Below are 21,913 nucleotides of genomic sequence, written 5' to 3'. Positions count from 1 at the left end.
CCTGAGATCCTCCGAAGTTCTCAATTGTAAGTTGAGAGTCATCAGTAACGCTATTTCTCCTCGAACGCCTGCCTGCATAAGAACTACGTCTCTGGTCTTCCCAATTACTTGGCCGACCAGCAGCTTCTGCTCGAGCAGCGAGCTTTTCATCAGTTACGGAGCTCAGAGTAGGCACTCCTTTGCCTCTATGGACGACGAAACTATCTTCGCTTCCTGCTCTCCTGTAAAGTAGTTAGTATCACAATTTATGCATTGTAATCAAGAATAAGTTATATGCTCAAAATATTGACACAACTTGAATAAAAAAAAAAAGAATATTTTCACTTCAACAATTACCTGTCTTCGTGCGACTGATTTTCCATCGCCTGTTGTAACGATTGTGATTTTTTAACAGAACTTGAGGACGGTGTTTTCATTACTGGAAATTAATATAATTAATAGCAAATACTTAGCACATTAAAATGGTAGATTAGTTATTTTATCTTAGTTATTGCATAATATGCATATGCACAGACCATCAGTGACTGATTTTACTTCACCTAGTTCAATCAATTGTTTGCATTATTTGTTCATTGTTCACAAACATGCAACATTTTTCAATCATGTACAATTATTAAGATTTACAGTCGAAATTTAAAAATAAAAAACTATGTAGCACTATAACGAAATATTTCTAATGATGAGACTAATTATTCGCTGCTAATTAAATGACGAATTCTAATACAGTATGGGATGTTTAAAGTTTTGTGTGTGTGAAAAAACAAGGAACATATTTAAACAAATTGATATGTGAAACGCAACAAATGAAACAAAGAAATAAAATAAAACAAAGAAACTTTGCAAAACAATCACACAAACCAAAGACATATGAAATGTATCTGGTACAACATCAAATCTTTACACTTCCGTTTGGGTATAAATATGAAAATAAGAAGAAACACATGCAAAATAAGATAATATTCAAGCCAATTTGAGAGCAAGCTGTGGAGGCAATATTTTTTGTGCTTCAAACTTTTAAAAATTTTCCCTACGTGCTATGTGTCACTTGCCAATTTTCACAAGACGGTGTTACGCAAGCCGTTATTAGTAACAAGCAGTGCGCCTATATTTTGCTTTGTCATTTTTACAAGTGAGGCTACTTATTGAGTATGAGAACATTTCATGAAGAGTATTTTCATATGAAACTCAGGCTTGATTACAATACCTCAAGAATGTATGCCATCAAACAGTAAATTTCATTATACAATCTATGATGATCAAGAATATAATTTTCATACCTTGGAAAGTATGTTGAAAATACTTGAATTGCAATTCGAAATGTTGACAAGTACAAGGAGCAATAGAATTACCGACAAACAACATCTCAAGATATTTTAGAAAAGATTTCTTAACACAGCAGAAACAGTGAAGTAGAATTTTCTGTTTAGCAATTCTACATTCGAAAAAGAAAAAGTAAACGAATGAAAAAATGAAAAAAACGTAATAGAAAAGAGATTTGACACCAGGAAATGAAATAGATGATAATTGTTAGGTATCTTGTATACCTGTGAAGCCTGGAGCGGATACGGAGAGGTTGCTTCGTAGGTCAGGTATCGGAGCTATAGACTGAGGCAGGCTGCGCTTATGAGCTACACCGTGGCTATTGCGTGGGCAAACTGGACCCATAGCACCACCGAATCATAGGTTGTGATGAAAGAGGAAGGCAGATAGCGTTGTTGATCAAGCATCAAGAGGTTACGCCATAGAAATATGCAATTATTATAGATAGGTAGGTATTGATATACTTCTTTAACATTATTAAGGATTAAGCTACCTCTCTCTCTACATTTGACTCTCGTGCCTTTGCAGTAAGAATATACTTATTACATTATTACAAGTCGATGTTAAACGTGTTTCATTGCTGATCGGATCATTCAATGCTCGGGAATTGATGCTATTACTTATTCTAAGATGTTTGTGTGTATTGACACTGATAAGAAGCGTTATATACCGTTCAAACTAGAGGCAATTTAATTCTAAACTTGACTATAAATTTTAAGAGAAAAATGTAACACATCGAATAAAATGACACAATGAAAAAGTGTGATATTATGATGTGCATATGAGGCATTTGCAGTAACACCATTTCATTTCATATGAATTAAGATATTTTCTTTAATGAGAAACGATTAGGAAAATAAAGTAGTTGGGAACTTTTGTCATAGATCAATGTGAACTATTTGTGCAAATTCGTAAATTAAAACTGTAAGTCCAAGAGATGACTTACCGCAACGAAAAATTAATTCTACAATAGTATTCAATTTTTCGTAAGCAAAGCTTGGGATCATCTGTTATCATATTTCATAATCAGAATAATTGCCTGCAGTTCGAAGTGTAAATTGTAAACATAACAGTACTAAAAAAATAACCATTTAATGAGGTAAGTTTGATAAATTATTTGTACGATAACCATCACCAAACACCGAAACCATCACCGAAATTACAAATTTCAATGAATAAGTGGTACAGTCGACTGATATATAATAAAGCTTCTTTCGTTGCGATTGCTAAATATGGCTCAAACTGTATCTGAAATGTATATTAATTTTTGTTTTTATCAAATGTTTTAAAACCATATGTACCGTTCGAATATTGCGAATCCCTTTCATCGCCTGGATAACGAACTGATTTGACTGGATGAATTTCTAACACATTGTACAGGTCGGCCAGGAAAACAATCAAATTTTGTTTCATAGATCTGGAAAGAAAACAGAAAGATATACTATTATACACGTTACAATTACAATTCATGCAATTTAGTTGGTATTCATAAGATATGTATAACTAAATTCATCATAGTGCTGACATTAACGAATACAGTACATTGGAAATTTGAATCGAGTCATGAAATACAATACGAAATCATTGAGAATCAACAAGTCTCACATAAAACATGACTTCAAAATACGGAGGATTAACTAATGTTGCTTGAACGTATAAAATCGATTAAAGTTGTACGAAATTTACTGAATGGAGCAGAGTTATTCTAAAATCATTTTAAATGACTTCAGGGATTCGTACTTATAAACCAGTGTAAATTACCCCCGAAATTCCTGAACACTGATTACTCACCCTCGCATGTAGGTGACATCTTCATTTTGCATATGAAAAATAGAGTACGGTAAGCATCTGGCACAAAACGTTTGGACCAGCAATAAATTGTGTAGAGCATCAGCGACGGATAACCTTTTAGATATCCGAATATCTTTCCAATTCAACTCTTCTGGGCAGTAAAATGCGACTACAGCAGCAAGGCCAACACCATCGCACAGAGACTGGAAATCAGTGGCAGAGGGTAAGTCGGGCAGTCGGGATCTATCCCCAGCACCTTCTTCCAGTTTTATCTTGGCAACTAGAGCCCGAGTGGCTTCGCTGATCCACAGAAGAAGTCCTCGCTCATGGTCAGTCGGCACTTCCAGGTTACTTTGTGGGTTAAATCGTCTAATTGTAGCTACGACACAGTCTCCCGTAACTACTTCCTTTGCATAAAGCACCATCAAACCTTCTATCACAGCCATATGCGCCGACTGAAAAAAATTAAATTATGAGAATCAATGCTGGTGAACTTGTAATTAAATTCATCTAGCCTTGATCGTTGGCTTGATAATTTTTGTACTTCAGGTACTTTATATTCTGATCAATAGCACAAACATTGACATCAAACATTTCTGGACTATCATCGTGCTAATATAGCATATGTACGATGATCCAACCGTACGTTCTATTTTACCAACCGAAATTATAAAAATATGAAATAGAATTTTAGGAAGTATGTACAAACCATTTTAAGTGGTGAATTTTGTATAAGGATAGTTTCGGTCAGCTGAGTGTTGTTCGGTTCGGAAACAAAGACACCTTTTCTTGCAAGGGCTTGAAGAATTCCGAGGTGGTTTTGATTGTGGTAATTTGGATCCGAGTAGATATTGGCCAACGCCAAACAGTAGAGCTCTGCATTGGAAAGCGAGTGGACTATCTGTGGCTTCAAATGTTCCTGATCCTAGAATAAGTGATAGAAGGTAGGTAGAGTTAAAAAAAAAACAATGTTTGAAAATGAATCAAACATTCAAAAAACCAAGAATTCGACCGATAACGTACCTCGTGATCACGATAGTACGGCTCTCGTAGATTGTCCGGCACGTTGTTGTTGTAAGCCTTGGAAAGCAGCCACTTCACGGAGGCACGCTGTTTGGCCTGGAACAAAAATGTATAGTATTACCGCAGAATAACGGCCATTATTGTAACAGTGGTTTCAATTCGCAATAACGCCCATCCAATCTCGTTGAACAGTCTCTAGAGAAACCAGCGCGTGAAAATTTCGTGCAAAAGATGAGATATCGTTTCCCTGGTATTATCTCATAACGTCTAAAGAGTTGGGTTCAGATTAAAACTAAACGGCGAGATGAAAAAGTGCCCACTTCGCATGTTTCGCTATCTGCACGCATCCATATCATCTTGGTTCACCAGGTATATACACACACCTTATCCGAGATAAGAATATCAGGGAGGTGTCGATTGACAATGAACTCACGCCGGAGCCGTGGACTAATACCATAGTTTTTACATAAGGCCGTGAAATACTCATTCTTATTCTTCTTTTTCGCATACCAGTGTTAAAGGAAATAAATACTCGAATTCTCTAGCTAATGTTCTATTGCAAAATTCGGGAGTAATAAACGAACTACTAGTAACTTGGAATCGAGTATCATAAGCATCAGAAAAAGAACAGTGTCATCACAACGCGTAGACAAAATCATCGTCGTCACCCTGGCCTGGTTTCTGGGATTGTCAATGTGACGTAATTCCATTGTAACTCCTTATGCCGCTGCAGCACAGGCCAACAAACTGATTGTGATTTGTGATCACCGCGTGTCGCGGTACATTATAGAGAGGAGACGACTCCAAGAGCTACCAGCTACAACGCGTTTCATCCTTGTCGTTATTACAATATACATACACGTATAAAAAGCATGTGCCCAACACCGTGCACATCTGTATGTACCTATAAACTGTCCACCGTTTGATAAATTTAGACCATGACACCATCGCAGGTCAGTTTTATCCTCCTCTTAGTACAACCACTCTATGTTGGAGAATTTATAAGATGATAAGAGGATAGATATATCGATAAGCCAGTAATTGATCATTTGGAGACACCGGTATACGACATCCCTTTAATTGCAAAGTGGAAAAATAGTAACACGGTAAGTTTAAGGACGACGCAAGTAAAGGATGAAAGCAGTGACGTATGAGCAAAGGTTCAGGTTTCATCGACCACATTTCGATTTAAGTGTGGAATAGAAGAAATACTCATATCTTCCCAAAATTTAAATCACCTCTTTCCTGGTTAATTTTATTCAACTTGCCGTCCCGAGATCACTTCCGATATTCCTACGTATAGTATATTGTTTCTAGTGTTCAGACGTGTCAAGTTCTCTGATACTCTGGGGTGGTGAATACGAACGGCGACGCCGGTCTCGAGAATCTCTTCAGTTATCTTTATAATAGCGTCGAAATCTTAAGAGTGGCGCTTCCAGTCAGAGAGGAACAGGATGTAGTTCCAGGAGGAGGCCACGTCGAGTTTTCTGCTATGGACTTCGAGGTCGCGTATATAACAGACAAGCTGGTGTAATAACTTCTCTTCGAATGATGCATTTGCAACTCCTTTTTCGTAGCGTTCAGAGATTGCTCTCAGCAGAAAAACTTGTCGCATTTAATTGTTCGAACAATTTTCAACGTTGTAAACTGCAGTCGATACAACTGTTACTGTGTCTTTAATTGCAGCAGTTTCTTTCCGAGTTATCATTATTACTGTTACTATTTTCATCAAAAGCTGATACATCACCGTTTTGGTTTCATTTCCTTGCCTCATCAAGGTTCAGGTAGCCAATACTAATTCCATGATCCAGAATCGGTAATACGCGGAAGACGGCGAAAAATAACATACAATTTACGACTCTGTTAACCGCACGAACGAACCAAGTAAAGAGATCGATATATTTAAATATATATAAGGCCGTAGGTGATCTGACAAGCGAAGTATGTATGAGTCGTCGTCACTCGGCCTCGAGAAAAAATCATTCGTTCGTAAAGCAGGAAATACCTACCTACTTATGTGGCACGTACATGTATGAGACAAGTACACTACTACCAACGAAGAGTAATCTGTTCTCCAAATCTTCAACAGCTATGCGTAGCTATAATACATATATCTAAGAGTTTCGTACGAGAGAGAACCTTTGAATTATTTTAATTTTGTTTTTTCTATTTTATTTCAACCCCCCAAAAACGAGATTTGGCAACGTAAGTCTTCTTACGATTAGGAATAATCTACTTTTCATTACTTGTACAAAAGGCTTTAGCGTGCGTACAGCGACCGTCTTTCTCTCATTCTTATTACTATGTATAACATTATGAAGGAATATTGCGTGCGCGCGGGTTACAGTCGTCGAAAAATCGAAGTGTTCGTAGGTATAACTAATTTTAAGAATACGTGAATACCTAAATACCTGTAGCAGGGGAGAGAAGCTTGCATATAACAAAATTGAATCTACACTTCATCTGGTTCTCCGCAATATAATCTGTATAGAAATTCATTGAACCAGCGATATAATTAGGAGAAATGATTATTTATGTATACTCGATGTGGCAGTGGACAGTAGGTAACGGTATATTCTTATAATAGCCTGCCCACCAATAACACGAACGAACGTTATGACATACCAGCAATGCTTAATCACTGATTAAAAATGACAGGTTCCGAGGCTATAAGGTTTCCGTTTTTGTCTATAGCAGTTAAAAAATCATTACTCTCACTGCCTCGTCCGTTTTGCTTTTACGAATTTATGCGTGGCTTGCATAATTGTTAAAAAAATCATCGTATTTTTTGACACTAACACGCTTTGAAATATACGAGTCGCCACAATCGCTGTTGATTCGGTGGTCTGACTAATGAATGTACAACGTATCGTTGACTTATATGTTATTACATTTACGTACAACGTATATACGTATGGGGTTTGCCATAAACTGGCACGCAGCGGCGTTAGGCCTCTTTATGGAAGACGGTCGGATACATACGCGTTATATATTTAAAAGGAAATGGTTGATCTCTCCTCGGGTCATTGACTCGCGTTCTCGATTGTCGATTTCGACTTTACGCCAGGTGTTATCATCTCTCCGGAAGCGATCCTCAGTCCTGGTCATCGTCATTTGGGTAGCAGCTTGTTCCTCCTGCTTTCTGAATAAGGAGCCTCGAGAAACACGATATTTACCCGTTTCCCACCCCGAATCCGTTATGCACAGTCGTCGCCACATAATAACCGGTATCCGAATGGGTTCGTTGGTATTTAATCCAAACTCTTTTTTTCAACTCTTGCAAATTCGGAACTTTCGAATCACTAATTCTTATCTGAATCAGTTTACATTTTTGAAACGGGTTGGTTATGATTTATCCACTGAAAAGAATTCGCAATCCGTGCTCAATCTCGATATCCAAATTTTCCTTTCAAGCGCGATTTTGCTTCAAAAATAAATTTGTACAGATTATTTTTGTGAGAAGCCGATTCGAATTGTTTTTATACTGAAACAAAACATGCAAAGTACTATCGCAATAAAAATGATACTTGCTCCTGTTTCGCAAGATGAATTAACATTCATATTCCCTGAACAAAAGTGAATGTGTGAATATGAATAAGAGATATATATTTCGAAAAGAAAAAAAAAATGGAGAGTATATAATTTCCTGTGATAACTTAAATACTTGGCGTTGCTGTTACGTTCAATTCATCACGGCCTCCTGAATTTTTGGCTATCTTGACCCTCGATACATTTTCCATATACTTGGAACTATACGTGTATTAAAATTTGGTATTGTTTAGCTAAACGTTTCGCATGTCGGGGGCGCAGTTAATAGCAGCGAGTTAAGAATGGCAAATTAATTCCCACATAGCGACACTTATGAATAAGAAATGGAGTTATAACCTTGACGCGGTAGTCAGGTAAATAGGTAAATAGGTAAGTAAGAAAATTAGTATTGTAGGTACATTCTGGTACATGCGTGTGGTATATTTAATTATATATACTATTTTGCACGATTCTTCCTGCATGCAGCGTCGATCACGAGAATTTAATTATGAATCAGAATTAAATGTACAAAAAAAAATAACTTCTAGAATGAGCTGATTCATTATAGCAACTATAACAACACACTGAATTTATGAACGGAAATATTTAAATAATTTACGACGCCTTCAGCCTCGATATTAGCAGTTTGGGCAAACTGAATCTAATACCTGATGTATTTATCTGCCCACATTCCGCCTTTTTCGATAGAAGCTGCTATAATATCCACTCAAATTCGCTCAAGTAATCATCGTTTGAAGAATTTGCACAGGGAAGGAAGGGACCGTCTGAAATTCTTTAAGGAATTCAGACTGTCAAACAGAATGTACACGGCATGAGGTACAAAATGGGGGAAAAAATTATGGCACATGAATGGAACGTTATCTGCAGAATAGGCAGGCAATCCAACTACAAATCATAGGGATAAAATGACGTGGCTTGGAAGTTTAAAGTGTAACTTAGGGCGTGCTTAAGAATTCGCTTCACCGATTAAAGGTATGTACATAAGGTACGTAGAATAATATTTATTTGGGATTCTCATCGTAAGTTTTTTTCTTATTCCTCGTTGGCGATACGCGGTTACTTTTACCGAAAAATTGTTTGAATTGTATAAAAATTTCGTTACTCGACTAACGACGACTATTATACGTATATAGGTATACCATGTGTACGCGTAATCTGCATGATATATTAGGGATCACGTAGGGGGTTGCAATTTCCGCGACCAGATCTAGAAAGTAAATTGAATATGAAAACCATTTCCAGCATTACTTTAGCAAACTTCAACTCACTAAATTGTCGGTTAACGTTGCTACTTTTGGAATCCTCGATTTTCAACGGTAGATCGTTGACGAAAGCCGTAAAATAATTAATATACCTATAATACACGAATTTAAGTTCGTAACTATTATCGTGGAGATTCATATCTGCGAAACATTCTTGCGAAAGTGAAGTGATAATCTTATACGTGTCCGATTATCTTATCTCGGTATGAGCAAGCGTTGGCCGCACACTAAGAACATATGTACATATAAATAACCAGAGATAAAAGATTTTCACCGTGAAAAGTTCAACGGGCAGACAGGGTATGCGTAATATGCATGCCTGGCATATACCTTATCATATATTTTAGCAAAGAACAACAATACATGTATATTTCGGGCATAATTCGGTACGGAGAACAAGTCTGAGTCAGCTGAGTAAATAGCTGCAGATAAAACCCTTTAAGAGCTACCAAAGTGCAAATCAATCTGAGTGCAGGAAACGGATCGACTAGTTCCTTCTGGAGTGACACGGATTAAGTGTTGCCGGCTGCTTCCGCGACTGATTTTCAGATAAATCTTTTCACATGCATCACGTGTAATAAAGAATTACTTCTTTTTCTCTTTTCCTCCCCATGTCACAATAAAACTCTCTACGACAATCAATTCAATCCGGATATTTAATCAGACTTTAATTTATATATATATAAATATATGTATATATATGTATATGTAACATGTATTCATTACACAAGAGTAAGAACATTGAAAATTTCAGAGTACAAAAAGCGACAGTGGGGAGTTTATTTTAACAAAACGAGAATAGGACGCACTACTTTAGACGTATCTATGCAGGCACTTATAGCGCTATAGTGAATGTCATTGCATTGCCCACGTGCGCATGTAACATATTGTAACTATGTATATATTATTATATTACTATATTATAGAATTAGAAATAGATATATATATATATATATCTGCTATAATATATATATATATATATATGCACAGATATAAACTCGTAACGCGAAGTAGTCGACTTGTGATGATATTAACCTATAAAAAGATTCATCGTCATCAGTAATACAGCACATAGGTATGTGAATATACGTAGACGTAGTTACGGTAATTGCATGTATAAATAACGTATACAAGTCGGCGTAATTGTATAATACAAGTATATTGTTTATACGAACACAAGCACGCGCCTTCTTCTCGTATAGAAGATTACTCGTTGCAGAACGGACTGAAATAATTAGCCACCGAATACCCATTCCCTTCTATGTGTATATCTATGTATAATATCTAGCCAGCCTGCCAGCAACCGAGTGTGTTATATTATTGCACTACTGTCAATGACCAATTAATCTCTTTGACCTTCGTGCCAAATTTCATCACGAGATGTGCGATTAATGCGAAAAAGAAATGATAGCTAGATATTTAATCTTCGTCGTTCGATCGAGATCGGCGAGAATGAATCGATCGATTCAAGTGAAAGTGATAAACTAATATGGGAACGATAAAGGACAATAAATAAGAAATTACGATAATCAATCACACATGTTCAAATTATATTTAAAAATAATAGGAATAATGAAAATGCAAGGTCGAACTGTATTGAAAAAAACAATTATATTTTTTTATCCTATTTGAAGAACTGATGTACTCGGTACACCGATAAGGAAGAAAACTGTGATTCATTCCGGACATTCATTAATATATTCTTCATTAAATTTCAGATTTACAGATTGAATAATTAATAACTCTTCTCAATGATCTGCAGTGTAAATACAGAGGTTATTCGGTCCGTTGTTTATTAATATAAATCGTGATTGCTGCGATAATCACAGGGAGGCCGGAGACACGGCTCGGAGTAATACCGCTCGTATTATAATCGTCAAGCAAGCTGAGATGATGTCTAGATTAGCTCTGCGTTAGACAATCGAAAGATTTAGGTGACTGACCATGCGTGAAAGATGATCTGGGATCGGGAAACGATCATTATTGTATGAATCCGTATGTATGTGACATCTTTGTGTGAGTAAATCAAGTTATTATTTCACACAGTGACACGAAACAGCATTGTAAACAGGGGGGAAATATTCAAATTAAAAATCGATGTCTCAACGTAACTGAATTTCATCCTACAGCACATGATTAAAAAATCCAAAGTACGTTTCAAATTGTTATAATAATACATAGTCTACTGTAAATTCGCGGGAGAATAAACGGAAATGATCGATGTTTCGTATCACCGAATTTGTGAAAAATATATGAAATTTCCCCAAACGAATTCGTGAGATTTTGAAAAAAGAAAGAAAGCAGTAACGTTTTTGAAAAAATTACTGTAATCGCAAAGAAGTTTATTACTGCGCTACTTGATCTGCACAATTATTATGCAGAATAATGCACGTACGTAATAATATAAATGTTATACCGCGCCGGCGGAGGACAAAACGCGTGTGTGAATCTATAGACGCGTGCATGCATGATACGGATGGGCGGCAGGAGGTCGCAAAAGCCTCTCACAAGTGTTAGCCCACGCATATCGTCGTCGTGTAACATCTGTATAGGTGAACCGTGGACACGGATCCTTTGCAGTACATAAAAGGTATGGTCGAGAACGACGTGACGGGAAGATAAATGAATAATTTGTCGAGTTATCGTTAAATACCAGTGAACTCTATGAGATCGCCTCGTAGTAGGAGGCGTGGATTTTGGACAGACGACGACGACTCGCATCGTTATACATTATTTCATATGGACCTTATGGTGTGGGTACACACTGCAGATCGACAAATATATTGCAAAATCGAAAATAGCGCCCACGCGCGTCTGTATGACTTTCTTTTTTTCTCATTTGCTTGAAAAATTTATTATTCTTCTCATATTTATAACTATACGCAACTTTTTTCATCCTCCAGACGTCCGAATCGTGCAGAATTGTATAATTTAGTATGTACATACATATGTATCACGTACATGTTATGTAGATACACACACACGTGGGTAGGTTGCTAATTTTCTCAAAAACACACCTGTATCACGACTCGATTAAATTTTCCGACTTATCGCGCTTGTATAATCAATTAAATAAATGTATGTATATATATATATATATATACACATTATACATATAATATTAACTTTATCAACGGAACTTGGCGTTTTTCCTGCACGCACCGGCATAATTTCTTTTCTTCCTCGATTTTTGTGGTGTTTAGAACAAAAAAAAAGGAACCGTTTTTTTCTTTAAACGCATACATGGTGAGAGAAAAGTATATAAGGTTGTGTAAATTATAAAATCAACGTTTTCAAGTTGACGACAAGAAACTTTTCTTGTTATACGAAAATTTGAAAAACTTGTCAAGTAATAAATGTGCTAGAAAAGCAACAAGCAGCGTATAAAGCAGCGAAGTAGCTGGTATACCTCACACTTGAGCAGAGGAGAGAGACCCACCCAGATTAATTTGTAAAAGTGCTGTCCGACATAAAAACGTATGACCTTTGCTACACGACATGCGATAACTCACCAAAATTATCTTAAGTATCCAAATCATTCGATATCCGAAACCGTATATATACGTACAAGGTAATGTATCACAAAACTATCGTACCCTAAACTCGATACACACATGTATACAGTATAAGAATATCGATAACAGAGACGAATGATTGACAAAGGATGAAGATAAAAAAAAAAAAAAAAAAAAGAACGCAAGAAAGAAATCGCAACACTACGTTCCGCGAAAAGGAAACGCGAGCGAGCATTTCCCGCTCCTCGTCAAATGAGTATCACAACGTCAGCGGCGGCGCATTCTATAAAATAAGTCCATCCAAGTAAGGCGTAGGAAAAGAACTAACTAAGGCTCAGAATGAGAAGAATGATGATACAGCCCAACTTGACCCGGTGGTGGGTATGTGCCGAGTGTAAAATCGCCTCAAGTATGGGTTCAACTAGTGTGTAAGTACATCGTTTGCGGGGAAAGGAGGGTGGTGTAATCGTCAGCGAGGCAGGCAGGCAGACAGGCGGACTTACATACTGGACGCTAGTCTACCGGGTGGTGGTTGGGTTGTTGGCTGGTTCTTCGTGCACCAGGAACTCGCACTGTTTCGTATGTAGATCGTCGATCACGGTCTGTCGAGTTCTCTAAGTGTCTAACTAACTCGAGTTTATTCTTACCTCCTGCAGCACCTGCCATCCATGCAACAGCACAAGATATTACGCTGTTCCTCCTTCTCCACCTCCACCTCTTACTCTTCAATTTGTGATCATTCGCACGTTGCCGTCGAACCATTAACCGACCAACTTCAAGGCGCGTGCAGATTGTTGTGATTTTAAAACCCGACTAATTGGACTCGGAATGGGCAATTAAATAGCCGTTGCCAACTGACAGACATTGTAGCTTTACCACTCCGATTCATGAATAGTTATTCCGCATATTGTTAATCCCCACTGAATGCGGATTGTCCGGAGCAGTTTTGTACTCTGTCAAACAGTCCTGTCGAACGTACACGCGAGGCAACAGTAATAAGGGCTGAGAGAAAATTAGCGCATAATTGAACTAGCTAAGTGAACGGACGGACCTACCTAATTGACAATTAAACCTGCACCGGCTCGAGGGGGAAAAGAAGGAGGAGTGATATGTTGCGTCTATTGTGAGCCAGACTTTCGACATCGGCACAGCCGATGAAACTGCAATGTCCAGTTCACAATCGGAGATACACCTGATACGTACGCACGTCTGTATGATCCCTGTCCTTTTTGTCAGGACGCCGAAGAACGGAGAAATGAATGAATCAATCAACGAGACGGAACACCGACGCCCTTTCGGTACCGAAGAAGCTTTGCGCCTTTTCGGAATAACGCATCTCGCAATCGGAGATACATTACGCGTGCTTTTGCATGATGTATGGTAGTAAAGGCAGGGCGTAGTTGCCGCTTGTTATTGTCGTTGTTTTCTTGTGAAACTGAATGAAACTTAATTGATACGCAGGTGGCCTCATATGCAAATTATCATCAACGACATACCCAAAGTCGGCCTACTCAAAGCGAACCTGTCGAGGAGAGTTGATGAAGAGGAGGAGGTATAGAGAAAGAGAGTAACGGGCGTGTGTGAGTCGGTGAGTCTGCTGCAGGATTGGGGTAATGTTACTGATACGTCGTAGTCAAAAGAGAGAGAGAGAGAAAAAAATAGAGAGAGAGAGAGAGAGAGAGAGAGAGAGAGAGAGAGAGAGAGAGACTGTCGGTCGATCACCGCATATACGTAAACTTCAATCGATATCGCCTTGTTTAATTACACTTTTACTACATATATATTAATGAAGTTCGGTATTTTCGTCGTCAACCTCACCCTGTAAACTTTGGACGCTATCGGAGCAGTTTGAAAAACCCGTTGCAGTAAACTCATTGAATTCGTATATAACTTGGCGTTTTGATGATAATACTGAGCCCCAACTATCAAACTTCACTCCGTACACAACGGTATGCATGGATGGAAGAATTTAATCTTCGCGATCGGTAGGTATGTACAATATGTAATTCTCTTTATCGCGAGAGACATAACACAGATGTTCAGGAATAATTAAAGGAATTTGATCTGTACAGAGATGGAGTTTGTGAGGAAAAGTGGAAGAAAAAATATATGGGTCGCCTAATTACCCGCGAATACAGTTTTCAGGGTGTGTCTTGTGTATGAAAGTGACACGAACCACACCTCTGGCTCGGTGGGTCAATTCCGAAGGACTCAACTTGTGGAAATGAAAAAAGAACCGATACGTTATATCCTATATAACCATACGGAAAGGGTGAAACCTATTTTTACAATCATGAGAATACTTTGCACTCGCTTCTAGAGGAAGAATCATTCTTCACATCTAGTTTTCATGCGTTAATAATTACAGGCATAGGTAGGTATGCCAAATTCTCGGGAAAACACACACGACGGGTATTGTACCCTCTTCAATTCTCCAGTCGCTAACTGGGTCAGACAGAATAATTATAATTATAAACCGAATTCTCGGCGAGCTAACTCGGCGCTCCATCGACTGTGCAAATAAAATTAATAATAAAATACAGAACTGCAAATTCGGGAGAGAAAACTTTTAAAAAATCCGGAATTTTGCATCTTACAGACTGGTGTAAAGGAGAAATTTGTGTAAAGAAGATATGAAAGTATCTATTTATTATATACTCTGATTATATAAATTATATGTGTAATATATAACAACTTGTCCGGAAGTCACGTCAGATTCCGCATTTTGTGCAAGGTCATCGGGATTTAAATTCTTATATCTGACTAATGATTGGGTGATCGAGATTGAACCCGTTTCTTAGACGAAAAGTGATGCGAAGAAAATAATCATCATAATAGGAAAACTCGTGAAACGTAATTCTTAGCCATCAAAAGTGAAAATAATTATTGAAAAACGCACATCATCACTGTAGTTATTGCTCTTTAAAAAAAAAAAAAAAAAGAAAGATTTCAACGATTCAACAAAGAGTTTTAAACTTTCACCCGTGTTTGTTTTTAAAGCACTGCAGGAGCCTTACATTACATCTTATACACGTTGCGTTGGTCAGTAAATTAAAGAACCACGTGGTGGAACATTGACTTACGTGGTTATCTCGGATACTACTTTCAACGTGAGAAACGTTAGAAAAATTCAAATTTTTCAGAAGCTGTGCACATTCTCTTATTCCTCTCAGGTTTTCGTATCGTATGTTTAATCAAGACACGACGAGCACACGGAGACGGTAGATTTTTAAATAGAAGGGTAAAAGCGCTTTCTTTTCCCTAAAAACATAGACGAGAAGCTGTATACGATAAACTAGTATGCGTAGTATATTTCCCCATCCCGGAAGCAGCGGGGAAGAAATGCCTTCTCGCCCTGGGTTGCACTGCTGCAGTGGTGGACGAGGGGACGAGTCGTCTAATAATATACCTGAACAGCACTTGTAGTAGGAAGCAAAACAGGCCACACACGAATGAATGAGTCTGCAAAGTGTCAAAAACGGACCATGGACCAAATCTTTACGCTCTGTCCGGAGAGACTCAGAATTCCAAATCTGTATTACGTAACATCGCGAGCTAAAAATTTTTTACTTCTCTCTCTCTCTCTCTTTTTTATGTCGTTCGTTACATTCATTTCCTATTCATCTCTAGTCGGGATCGTTTCTTCCTTTCGGTAAAATAAAACGGAAATTTGGATTGATAAAAAAAGAAAAAAAAAGAGAGAAAAAAAAGAAAAAGAAAATGGTTTGAAACCGATTAACGGCGAGACAAGTGTACCAAAATTTTGTATAAGTCATTCCTCACTCTACTTTTACGGCAGCAGCGGCGGAAGCAGCAGCCACTGGTCATCGCACGAAATAGAATCAGCCCGGATTTCGAATGCCCCAAACGAGAGAGGAGAAGTGCTGGACCGCTTACTTGGGGCTTTAAATTCGTCGAATCCCGGCATTAATTTTTTTTCACCTCCGCACCGCCCACGTTCTAATCGCGGAGTGAAATTCAAGTTTAGGTACAACGCGCCGGTTAAACGGCCGAGACGGATATAAATTTTTTGCAAAGTTTTTCTATTTTGAGAAGTAATTTTTCCCACCTAAGGATATGCGATTGTACATCAAGATCGGAGTGTGCGTGTAATAAGAGAAAAAATATTGCGCGGAATGATACCAAGAATTGGTAAGAAGAAAGATTTCGGAATAACTTTTCCTGCATCTTCGAATTGACGTAACTGAAGTTTATACGTTCCATTCGGCTTTTTATTCATTATACAACCACCGGCACCCACCACCCACACACACACCATCTACGTGGGCCGTTACCGCTGTTGCGGGGTATGATGTGTATTTTCATTGGGTACCTAACGCCAACTTCATCGTCGTCGTCGTCTTTCCCACGCACGTTCCTTTTATCACCGAAAAAGTGCGACGCAGACTAACACGCATTAATTAATTTCTGAAGATATTTTATTCGACATTTTAAACGTTTCGTTCGATTGCGATGCTGTAATATAATTTAACTTGACGACAGGACTGAAGGACGAAAGGAAAGCATGGAATTCGGTTTAGGTCGACATTGTGCCAAGTTAATGAAAATTCTACAAATTTTTTAAACTTTTATTTTAAAAACCTGTGTAAAATTTGTGAGTTTGTGTGACATCTATTCTTATGGGAAACTGTCAGGTTCAATGTAAAATCGGGATAGATTAAAAACAAAATAACTCCGGTTCTAAATTTTACACAGGTGTTTCAAATAAAGGTGAGACCGTTTTGCATAAATTTCATTGTCTTGGCACGATTTTGTCTTACACGCCGTTACGGTCCTTAAATATGATCTAAATAATATGAATGAGAATTTTTTTCTCATCGATTAGAAAGAAATGAAGATAAAATCGATTCTTACGTAAACCTTTCTGACCGACCGAAGAACGTTTTGTTTGGCTAACATGACCGAGAGACGAAGGAGAAAAAAAGCGAAACGACATTGTAATTTGTAACGAGTGTCCACACATCGAAAGCAGTCCATTGTATGTTAATTCAAGGCAGACCGATCTGCTCGGGACAAATAAATACAGGCTGTAGAAGGAAGAAGGGCGAGCCCTCCTTCCTTCGGACAAAATTCGAGACTTCCTCGATTGCTGATGGTCGTCGCATATTTTATCGAGCGGAAATATATGGATGACTTGCTCATCGACTGTCTCAATCATAACTAAATACGTCCGACACGTGAATATGTATCGTACCTATTTTATTTCCCAAGATAATTCTACTTCTAAGTTTGATCCCTTTTCGCAGTTTATTTTTTTATTTCTCTTTTCAAGGATTCGGATCATTTATAACGGGTATATCGAGCCGAGTCGATATTCATCATCGGGTTTTAATCTCTCCCTTGTGATACATTCCCGATCGGTAGAAATGACGGAGTCACTAGTCAAATGAATGTTATCATTTCTGTGTATATCCGAGGGGTTGTAAAAAGCCTCTTAAGAATCTTATCGAAACGTCCATAAGCCATAGATAATCGTCGTCATCATGTCATAAAATAGTGTATGTTCAAGGTAAATATGCGAGAACTGATATCCGAGTGGAGAAGAGTATGAATATATGTATACCTCAAAAGTAAAATGCAAAGGTGTAACATAATGTCGGAAAAACTCTAAATATAAAATATTTGCTAAATTTCTAATCATGTTCTTCATAAAAAAAACAAGGCAGGGATTGTTATTTTCTCCTAATCCCACGTCTGGTTTGCAAATTACAACAACAGCAGTTGTCGGTTGTGCTTGATGAAAAAAAAAAAAAAAGAAATCTCAATAATATTATCCTTACAAGACTTAATAGAAATGAGTAACCACGTGTACCTTGATGTTCTGTCAAAATCAGCTGTTTCTATTGAATCACGAGACCCAGAGTAGCGCGCACATGGTTTACCCATCAACCGAAAAACATGCGTCGTTATCGGTTGCTTTTTTTTCGTCATTATTATTTGTGATAAGGAGAAATACCGTGTATTAGACTTTGAGATTTCTTTTTTTTTTTTTTTTATTGAAACAACTTTGTCCATTCATACATCCAAATATTTTCGATGAATTATAAGTAGGTACGTGAAACAGAATTGATACCATCATTGCTGTTACAGAGACCCGAATAATCGATTTCAGTTTTCAATTCATTGCTAATGTAAAAAAAAAAGTTTGCTTCGATCCGCCAAATAATTGCACGCGTAAGTTACCAGTGAACATCAAACGCGGTAGACCATAAATAAAAAAACACGTTTATTTTTAATAATAATCATAATAATAATGAAAATGGTAATGGTAATGAAATGGTTGGTATAAATGAAAGGAGACGGTGAGACGGTGTGTCGCACGCCTACACACGACACCAAGCATATTTTTCTCCGTAGCCTAAGGGGTCAGGGCGTGGAGAGAGCAGAAGAAAAGGGGGATCGTCTGCTGGGTGCGCACACTACGAGAAGAAGAGGTGTATGTGCTCGAAGAAAGACGACATAGACATGCAGTACGCCGGAAGTGAGGTACAGTTAGGTACTATAACAACATGTCCATAGATCAGAGTGTAGGCCGATATCTCTTTTGAAATGAAAGTGTACAGTATGTGGGTACGTGATGTCTACTGGCGATCTAACAAACCGGCAATGCTTATATATATATATGTATGTATGTCTGAAAGATAATCGTAAAAATATCGACGGACGGATGGACGAAAGCTCCGATTGTAACAGAGATGAAGAACGAAGGATGATGAAAAATTGAAGAGAATAACAGAGAGGAATAATGAAGTGGTAATATCTCACGATAACTCACGTAAGCTGTTGTGATACTGGTACCCCTGATCATATCCCTCATTTCCGCGTCAATTTGGGTATTATTGACTGCTATTCCATGCACAGTAACCGGCGACGAAGGCATTGTCATTGTCATCACTTCACTAACCATCTCTCTAAAGAATCATCTATAGAGAAGTGCAGCGGTGATCGAAAGATTTGTTTTTTCCTCCTTCGGACAACAGCTAATTTATTTTTATCACCACCACCACCACCGACACGTAGTAGAAATTTATATATACGTATACAGTAGTATTACCGAAAAAAAAAACTGTTTGAAGGTATGGCATGCAGCTGTTGTTAAGTTTTTTTTTTTTTTTTTCAATTCGGTTCCGATTCCGAAAAGGCAAGTCGGTAGTTGTACTTCGTGTTCAGTTAAGGATCACGGCTCACTTAAACTACTATGTAGTTATTACCATCCGGTATTCATTGAGCGCTTAGGGCGAGGTGAGGAGACCTGATGCCATGGCAATTTCCATGATGGGAAGAAGACAAACACTGAGAGAAAACAGTGTGCTTCTTTATCAGCTTTCACTTGAGAGTTCTCATGGGGCTCAGTGCAGCCTCACCGTCGCCATAATCGTGAAATTTTCGAACCACAACCGACTCACTATTTTCAGGATGAAACTTGATACACTCATTTTTTTTAAATTCCTCAGCGATTGGTTCACGTTTTTGGAGGCCACTTTTCTCCTTTTTCCCCTCGCGTCATTTTCTTCTGTCCCGTTCTTGAACTGTTATTTAATATGTATAAATCTCTGAGGAATTTCAATATTTATTGTTAGAATCGCGGTTATTTCATTCGTCATTCAATTCGAATTCAACTATGAAGAAAGCACACCCGTTTAAATCAATACCTCAAATGTCAACCTACAAAACTCGTCGGCACCTAATACTGCTAATTGCATTATAAAACATCGTGAAATGAAAAGTAGATTAGTTGGCAAGATTCAAGATAAACACCAGATACTCCTTATCTTGCATATTTCGTAAATGAAAGAAAATGCAATGCCGAGTAGGAGTAAAACCAACGAATGTTTTACAAACAATTAAAATATCAATCAAAAGTTAATATAATAAAGAGAAAAAAAAGAATGAACGCCAATAAATTTTTGTAGGTCTGATCAAGGTATTGGATGAATGACTTGGTTTATAATTCACAGTCTGCTATGAATCAATAATTTCGTGTTTTAATTTCTTAATATGTGGGAAAACGACGAATCCAAGGAATCACTTGTGTCAGATTAATTAATATTTCTGAAACTCATTGATGTTTCCACCTGAACACAGCCAACTGTCTTACCACTGAGAAAAAGAAGCGCATTTAATTATTGCGCTGAACCTCCTTTTCACGTTGTTAACTAATCGACTACCCAATACTAACTAAGGACTAAAGCAGAACCACCAGCCTGTTATTCCATGAGTCAGCTGACTGCAAAGAGTGCTGGTGCTGTCTGCTCTCTGACTTTCAATTAGCATAGGACCTCCATTGTGACAAACGCGTGGGTAAGATTCCGATTTCTCACTCAGTGGCTACCTCAGGTGGTTTGAATTGTCACTAAGTAATTTGAACTTTGCGTCCCCGAGAAATAATAGCAGCAATTTTAACATAGCTTGAAATCTTGATGCAAGTTTCAATAACCTAGTTGCATAATATGTAAGCAATGCTTAATGAATATCTTTAGTCAAAAGTAAAGATGTAACACGAGGAGAGAAAGGAATCGAAATGTTTCTGTTGCTTTTTTATCCACACGTTTCGACAACTTGGTATTAAATTACGATATTGAGATACAAAAAGTAACCAGTTAAGAGAGGATAAGCGAGTTATAACAAGTGAGTATTAATATCGTTTCCCTGCTTTCATCGTCATCTGGAGTTTTAACATAATAAAATACCAGTTGTGGTCGTAAGATTTGAATAAAAAGCAACTCACTTATAATATTCCTTGTGGTATGTGATCGATGGAATGGAAGGGAGTGAAAGAAAGAGAGAGAATAGTGGTCATGGGGAAACGATTCTAAATATAATGTTAAGGTGACCGATCCATTGAGTTTTTTATAGATTATAGTTGTAAAACTTATGCTTACTCCTTTTTAGACACCCCTATAAGTAACTCGGCTAAACTACATCTTGAAATAAGTTAGGGCACTGACCCTGGGTACGCAGAGACCCAAAATGCATTAAGTTTGAACAAATTTCTGTTAATTATTAATACTGTAAACGCTCTTACAAATGCGCGTAGAAAAAAGTCAGAAAACATTTATTCAAAATTTGTTCAAAATACCAGACCTAATAGAAAAAGAACAACTGAGAAAAAGGCTTTTGATTTTTAAAGATTCAGACAATAGCAAGATATGTTTAATAGTTTTCCAGATTTGTAATAATTCGATGAAAAGAAAATCAGATTAAATTTCAGGCTAGTACTAACACGTTCAAGACTACTTTGAAAAAATATATCAACTGATCTTTCATCAAGCACTGAGAAATATGAGTGAATATGGAAGAAATATAATTTAGCGTTTGTATTATACTGGGAGGGTCAAAATAGTTTCAAAACAAAATAATTATAAAACCAAGATTTGAGATAATAGAAAGAAATATTAAATACCATACCATTTTGCATGAAAATCAGTCATT

At 37.5% G+C, this 21,913-nt stretch overlaps 1 protein-coding gene and 1 long non-coding RNA gene across 17 annotated transcripts in view; one reads left to right on the top strand and one right to left on the bottom strand.

Moving 5' to 3' along the window:
• Nucleotides 1-21,913, bottom strand: part of LOC107226190 (patronin) — a 40,417-nt gene that overhangs the window by 16,658 nt on the left and 1,846 nt on the right. For 13 of the 16 annotated variants that reach the window (XM_046732775.1, XM_046732777.1, XM_046732781.1 and 10 more), the window contains exons 3-9: nt 4,135-4,230; nt 3,821-4,036; nt 3,112-3,566; nt 2,622-2,737; nt 1,545-1,655; nt 337-418; nt 2-221 (exon numbers count right to left, since the gene is read on the bottom strand). In XM_046732775.1, coding sequence (XP_046588731.1) covers nt 2-221; nt 337-418; nt 1,545-1,655; nt 2,622-2,737; nt 3,112-3,566; nt 3,821-4,036; nt 4,135-4,230 — 1,296 coding nt within the window. Of the gene's footprint in view, nt 1; nt 222-336; nt 419-1,544; nt 1,656-2,621; nt 2,738-3,111; nt 3,567-3,820; nt 4,037-4,134; nt 4,231-12,457; nt 12,500-19,256; nt 19,405-21,913 lie in introns of those variants that run through there. The other 3 variants (XM_046732787.1, XM_046732789.1, XM_015666913.2) reach the window with 3 other exon arrangements.
• Nucleotides 12,990-14,045, top strand: LOC124293128. Its single transcript, XR_006903052.1, has 3 exons — nt 12,990-13,039; nt 13,117-13,835; nt 13,922-14,045. It is a non-coding gene; the product is annotated as an uncharacterized LOC124293128 (long non-coding RNA).

The sequence above is a fragment of the Neodiprion lecontei genome, chromosome 2 (assembly GCF_021901455.1).
Source record: "Neodiprion lecontei isolate iyNeoLeco1 chromosome 2, iyNeoLeco1.1, whole genome shotgun sequence".
In the NCBI taxonomy this organism is placed as follows: Eukaryota; Metazoa; Arthropoda; class Insecta; order Hymenoptera; family Diprionidae; genus Neodiprion; species Neodiprion lecontei.
The sequence above is the reverse complement of the archived record's forward strand: the minus strand, read 5'-3'. Positions and strand labels throughout refer to the sequence as shown.